This window comes from Periplaneta americana, chromosome 2 (assembly GCF_040183065.1).
Source record: "Periplaneta americana isolate PAMFEO1 chromosome 2, P.americana_PAMFEO1_priV1, whole genome shotgun sequence".
Lineage (NCBI taxonomy): Eukaryota > Metazoa > Arthropoda > Insecta > Blattodea > Blattidae > Periplaneta > Periplaneta americana.
Window position 1 is genome coordinate 56,957,145 of NC_091118.1, and position 7,455 is coordinate 56,964,599.

A 7,455-nucleotide genomic window follows, 5' to 3' on the forward strand; every position below is an offset into this window, starting at 1 on the left:
TGGTTTTTGAGTAATTATATGAAATGTACTTCAGACTTTTCTAGTATTGATGCCTTGTAACAAACCCGAAGGTTTTGAGGAAAGAAAAAAATAGATGAGAATTTAAGAAGTTATTCAGAGAGATACGTAATACCCCATCACGTTATAGTTCTGAATCAGCTCGCTGACAAGTTCTCTGTAATTTTCTGATATGTGGTTCCTAAAAAGTAACAGTCTTTTAAATGATTATTAGGTTCCCGGCATATCATTGGAACTGAAAAAGGCATATGACGGGATCCTTTTAATCAACCAGTTAAGCTAATAGAATTACGTGAAGCACAATAGATTTCAGGAGCCCAGTTCCTGTGCTCATGTAGTTTGCTATCAAAAGAACATTCGTATGCTCTTTTAACTAGTGTAGTAAAATTCACCTGTATGCTTTCAAAGTTAATTAATCACAAACGTAACAAAAATTGTTTGTGATTTACACAGTATTTCGAGGTATGTTTCACTTTCTAAGATACTTTTACTACACTTAAAATTAGGACAAAGAAAACATAGGTTATGAAACTTGTTTCAATTTGTTCCAATTCAATTGTGAATTAATATTAACTCTCGCAGTCTTATGATTATGAGGAATAAAATTCATTGTTATGAATTCTGACTTCACAGGCAAAGTGATCGAAAGTTATAGGTCAATAATTGTTAAAACAATAACATGAAATATTTTATTTCGAGTAACATGTTAAGGACTGTATATAGAGATAAAAATAAATCAATTTTTCTAAAATTACAAAAATATGGTCGGTGATAGAAAAATTCTTACTTCATTTTTTTAAATCAGCAGATGGCATTACATAAGAAACAGCAGAAATTGTACATTTAACAAAACTATTGTTGGCCAATGAAATCGAAGTAATAGCTGATATAGATACATCCTGAAGATAATATGTTTAATTCAGAAAAGTGAAAAAAGGACCATAGCTGTTTTGTCTTCAAATTGCTCACAGTAAACCATTATTTATAAAAGAAGAAATCATGGCTACAACTGGACTATATATCCTGAAGCAATAGTTGAATTGTATTATCCTAAAACTTGCTCAGTCCATTTAGCCATTTTTATGATTTATATGTTTTAGACCTCTATAATATTTTAAGAGTGTTTTCTTTCAAAACGGCGCCAGTCCTTGTCTAAATGTTTGTGTTATTGTGCATGCAACTTGAAAACTCGCTCAGCTCCTAGACCCGTGGAAAGAAAAAAATCTAGGCCAGTTCTATCATAAAAATGGACTTAACTTGTTTTGCAATCACACTGTTCAATTACGTATGATTACAAAATTAAAAATTATAATGTGGTTACAAGTTGTTCATACTCTTATAGTTTTAGGAAGGAGGATTGCTTTGAAACTCCTAAATGTAAATCGTCAATGACATTGAATAATTACACGATTAATACCCTTAATACTCAGTCGACCACTTCTCTTTTCATCATGGACATCAGGGGCGAATGCTAGTCACGAAAGTTAGGCTTGCTCTTATATTCATAGGGGAAGATGGGAGGATATAATAATTCATAATTAATAACAATAATCAGACCCACATAAATAATTCATTTTATAATTATGAAATCATTATGAGTCATGGATCATATTCGCTTATCAGATGTAGAAGTTCGATATTATAATATAACAAACATGACCAACAAAATAGTTTATTTAGTTTTTTCGACCCTGCCAACCAATGCATGTTGTTGTATTGAGCTGCACTGAACAGCGCACATATTCTCTATAATGTCTGTCTTCTCTTGAATAGTCCTTCGGGAAAATGGATTTAATAATAAGGTTTCAATAATACACAATTCAGAACTCATTGCAATACTTCAAATTAGTGTTTAAGAATTAATAACACATGCAGCAGCTAACACATGCATTCCGCTCATACAATTACTTGCACTCGAAAATCACAGCACATTCCCGCTGTCAATACTGCTCTGTGTAACGTTAAATAGTCGTTGGTGTAGCTCTCGGACCAGAGCTTCAAACAACACGGAACAGAAGCATGTGCGCCTAGGACGGACTAAGGAGGAAGGCACTTGCGCGCGCATCATATCCTCGCTATTTCTACGTCTTTCCTGTAGCTCCGAGAGACGAGCAAGCGTTGCGATACTTGCCGTGTGCAACCTGCGGATGGTATACAGTATTCCAAAAATCAAAATAAATTTTAATGTACGTAACGCCATTTTGAGAAATACACATTCTACGAAACTATTGGGCTTGCGTGGCAAGCATAGTATGCCCTGAGAAATCGCCCCTGATGGACATTGGTTCGCCCATTTTTGAACATACGGTACCTTCACTCATTACTGTACGTCTGGCCCGTAAATTTCGAGTATCGTGAATGCAGATCTGATTCGTTTGGTTGACGAAAGGATTAGAGCAAACCGCATGTTCACCATGTCGGAGCTTAGTGAGGATTTTCCACAGATTAGTCGTACTCTTCTGTACAAAGTGATTACCGAAGATTTGGGCTACCGGAAACTTTCTGCCAGAAGGGTGCCTAAACTCCTTTCTGAAGAACAAAAGGCTCAGCGGATGGGAGCAGCACTGTCCTTTCTTGATCGTTACGAAAGAAAAGGTGATGCTTTTCTCGATCAGATTGTGACGACTTGGGTGCGGTATGTGAATGCAGAAACAAAGCTTCAATCAATGCAGTGGGGCCATACTCACTCCCCGATAAAAGCCCACAAAGTGTCGTCAAACACTTTCCGCGAGGAAACTCATGGCAACTGTCTTCTGGGACAGAAAAGGAATTTTGCTAGTAGAGTTCTTTGAGAGGAATGCCACAATTAACGCTGAGCGTTACTGTAACACACTAACAAACTTGAAAAGGGCCATTCAAAACAAACGTCGTGGCATTTTGAGCTCTAGGGTGATTTTCCTGTATGACAACGCTCGACCGCATAGAACGTGTCGTACTGCGACCAAACTGTAAGAGTTCAACTGGGAAGTATTGGATCTCCCTCCCTATAGCCCAGATTTGACGCCTAGCGATTACCATCTCTTCATGCACATGAAGACGTGGCTTGGCTCGAAGCGCTTTGACGATGACGAAGAGTTGAAAACCAGCGTCGTAGGTTGGCTTCAGTCGCAGGCGGCCGAATTCTACGATTGCGGAATTTCAAAGCTCGTTAAACTCTACGACAAGTGTCTCAATGTGACTGGAAACTATGTGGAGAAATAGACTAGAGTGTATACTTTCAAACGTATTGTAACCTAATTCTATATCATCATTCACAGGTTTGTAAAAAAATAAACGAAAGTTACTTTATGAATAGCCCTCGTATATGTAGGCAAATAAAAATAACTTTGTAACAAGTTGTGTGTAATTTCCCATGACTCAACTGTACTTCTGCTTTATTAATGCAGTAACTCTGTTCCAGTTCACTAAACCTTGGGCTATACTCGTATAGGTTTATACTGCGTTTCACTATTACCTTATAGTGCTCCGAATCCCTTGCCCTGATGATTCTATAATCAATTTGTCAGCTATTAGATAAAAATATATATATTGTTGTGTTTACAATTTTAATCGCACATGTTCACAGGACCCGGGGTATGGCAAGCGGTTTCTCTGCCGCCATGTGTTACGTGTTCCTGTTCGCGGCCTCCAAGACCTACCTGGACATGGAGTCCAGCATGCAGCTCTACGGGGTCTTCCTCTTCTTTACAGCAGTCAATATACTCGGCTTTATATTTGTTTACTTCAGGGTTCCAATTACTGAAGGAAAATCCTTGGAGGAGATAGAAAAGTATTTCGCTGAGGGAGGATGACCTTTGTTAATAATAGTTAGGTTTTAAGTTAATTCCCCAAGGAGGTTTCAGCAAGTCCTTCTGTATATTGCTGATTCTAAATGTGATAAAATTACCGTGTGCTAATGTTACTACACCAACATACAGAGTGGAGAAGTTGTAGCACGTAAACGCATTTCTTTGTAAATATAATCATAACTAAATGCAACATTTTTTAGCTCTGAAAAATAGATGTGTAATATTTGCAGTGAGTTTTACCATTTCATAGAACACTTAGGACTTTCTATATATTTTTTTACATAAAAAGCAGAACTTTCAGCACAAAAATATGTCTAAAATACTGTGTTAATTTTACACTTGTTATAAAGCGATTACAGCAGTTTTATATCGAAAACCTATGATGTAACATTTATTGACATCTTAAATAATTAAATATCCTTGAATTTAAAACATTCATACTAATTTGTGGTTTAATATGTACTGAATTGTAACGTAGACACTATGCAGTGAACTAAAGGCTACATTTAAACAAATTACTTCATACTGTTTGAATAACACTGTACAACAAATTACTTGTTGGTATTTTTGGACTTGCACCTCTATTTACAGTTAAAATGCAACTGAAACTGAAAAAATTTGATCACTTGATTGCTTACAACCAAACAGTATACACACAGAAAAATAAATTAGATAAATTAAACGAAATGTACACATAAATAGTATAAAAATAAATAAATAAAATAATAAATAAAATAACTAAAATATATAAAATAAAAAATAAGTAAAGAGGAAATAAATACGTGAATAATCGAATAAGTATGTAAGTAAATAAGCAATTAAATAAATAAGTACTTCAGTACGGGTAAATAAATATTACTCGACCGAGGCCAGTGGAGTCCTGTAGTTTGGAACAATGCTCTTGATAAAACCCCACAGCGCACTGTTACAGGTTTCCACAATGTTCGATTGGCCGTGGGTCACCCATCTTACCAACTCCTCTGGACTGGCCACCTCGCAGACCAGACTTCACAACCTGTGGCAATGTGCTGTGGGGTTTCACAAGAGCATTGTTGGACATGAACGGTACGACACCATTGATGAATTGATGAACTCCGTGAGTCGCGCTTTTCAACAGATTACACCAGCAATGCTGAGGCGAATGTCAAACCGAACCTGGCGACGCATTATTTGTGTGAGGAGAATGATGTGAGACATACTGACCTTTTGGACGCACAGTTAATGTCAAGTGGATGTATGTCTTCATTATGACCGGAATTATATAAATAGTGTGCATATTTGAGGTATATATATATATATATATATATATATATATATATATATATATATATATATATATACACACACTGTAGATTGTAGCGGGACTTTGTGCTCACCATGCACTCTTTAGGATTACAAAGAACGTTTTATATATGCAATCCAGGTAACAATGGTGTAATTATTATTTCTGTGTAATAAATAAGTTAATTCATATACAGGATATGTATGTATTTTTAATACACAGTGTCCCGCTTAGAGGGACCGAGTAATAAATGCTCACCACTTAAAATCAGATAAAGATGTCGTTGTGATTTACATCTGACAAGATAGAAAAACTGTTTTTTTAGTAGGGTATTTTACGACGCTTTATCAACAGCTCAGGTTATTTAGCGTCTGAATGAGATGAAGGTGATAATGCCGGTGAAATGAGTCCGGGGTCCAACACCGAAAGTTACCCAGCATTTACTCATATTGGGTTGAGGGAAAACCCCGGAAAAACCTCAACCAGGTAACTTGTCCCGACCGGGAATCGAACCTGAGCAACCTGGTTTCGCGGTTAGGCATGCTAACCGTTACTCCACAGGTGTGGACAAAAAAACTGTTTATGCAACAAGAGCTGCATGCGTAACTTTCATTTGTTTATGCGTAACTTTCGTTTGTTTGTTGCTAGGGCACTAAAACAAGCCTAGCGCCATTTTGTAGGAAACCACGCTATGGTAAACACCATGTGGACACCACAACAGAAAGTTCAGTGCTATGACTTGCAGAAGAAAAATCTGTTACGCGAGTCATTGGACCATTCTTCATAGAGGCTACAATCACAGGAAATGTGTATCTGGACATGCTGCGGAACTTTTTTTTGACCAACTTCCCCCAGGATCGGTTTTTCAGCAGAATGGGGCCCCATCCAATTATCATCAACGGGTGCGTGAGTTCTTGGATGAAAAATTCGGAAGACGAGGACCCCTTGCCTGACCACACAGGTCACTCGATCCAACCCCTTGGACTTTTTTTCTGGGGCTTTGTGATGGGTGCTGTGTACTAAATAGGGAGAGCTAACACTTTGGAAGAAATGAGGCAACGCATTACAAATGCAGCTGTGCTAGTGACTCCACAAATGCTACAGAAAACTTGGCGGGAGGTTGAATACCGTTTAGATCTCTGCAGAGCAACTCAAGGCGCACACATCGAGTTGCATTGAGCATTCTACGAAACTCGGAGAGTTTTTACATCAAGTTATGTAGAAAGGTATGTTGATAAACCATTATTTACACTTGAAATTATCAATTATTTCTCGATCCCTCTAAGCGGGACACGGTGTATTGTTATAAAAGAAACTAAGGACACGCCCGAAAGAGTAACACAAATTGTTGTTCTATAATTATTAATAGGCTATTTTTAACTGCAGTGGCTGGGTGGCCTAAACCTTCGACCACTCACGGAAATTGTGCAGGCCTGCTACTAGAGCTTGCACTCCATCGAAGACCTACAGTGTTTCCCCTCCATTATCTCTTCTACCTACGTGTACTTTTTCCACGACATTACAAAGCTTTCAAACAATCAGTGGTGTATGTTGCATAACGATTATGGCACAGCCAAAAAGGAAAATACTCTTTCCCTAAGGAATGGGAATTATATTATTTTTGTATTGAAGAAAATGAAATAGCGTTTTGATTGCCATGTTCAGTGTCAATTCGCTTTATTACACATTTCAACAACCGACGACACTTCAGTAGGAAGCATGTCAAGGAGTATGGAAAAAGTAACTTTTCATTTTTCGATATTGTTTTTAAAATTACATTTTTGTGGATTCATTGTAACTTTAATGAATGTGTAAGTATTTAATTAACTAACCAGTTAATATTCAGATGCGTCAAATGATAGTGTACTAATAATTTTAGTCATTAGTGTAATGTAATTCTACAAGATTATCATCAAAATTTTGTATCTATTACCAGAAGACGAGAGAAAGCAGTTGTTAGAAAAAAATCCCACTAGGTAGTGAACAAGCTACAGCAGAAATATTAGTTCGTGCCAGCTAGTGCAGTTACAAATACTTGGGCATTCGATAAGTAATGGCAACAATGCTGTAAATCAGTGTTCCTACTGGTGACCATTGAAATCTTGTACTCTAATCTACGTAATAGTCGGCCTGGTTGGCGCAGTTGGTATAGCGCTGGCCTTCTATGCCCGAGGTTGCGGGTTCGATCTCGGGCCAGGTCGATGGCATTTAAATGTGCTTAAAGAACTCCTGCGGGATAAAATTCCGGCACACCAGCGACGCTGATATAACCTCGGCAGTTGCGAGCGTCGTTAGATAAAACATAACATTTAACATTTATTTCTACGTAATGTAGCAGGGATTGTTTCATAAATTTACAATATTGAA

General features: G+C 37.3%; 1 protein-coding gene across 1 annotated transcript in view; it reads left to right on the plus strand.

Annotated features, from left to right (window-relative positions):
- The window catches only part of LOC138693925 (facilitated trehalose transporter Tret1-like), a 108,532-nt gene extending 104,571 nt beyond the window's left edge, over positions 1-3,961 (plus strand). The window contains exon 10 of the mRNA XM_069817679.1: positions 3,584-3,961. Within this exon, the coding sequence (XP_069673780.1) occupies positions 3,584-3,809 (226 nt within the window). The 3' untranslated portion in view covers positions 3,810-3,961. The remainder of the gene's footprint in view (positions 1-3,583) is intronic.
- The last annotated feature ends 3,494 nt before the right edge of the window (positions 3,962-7,455 follow it).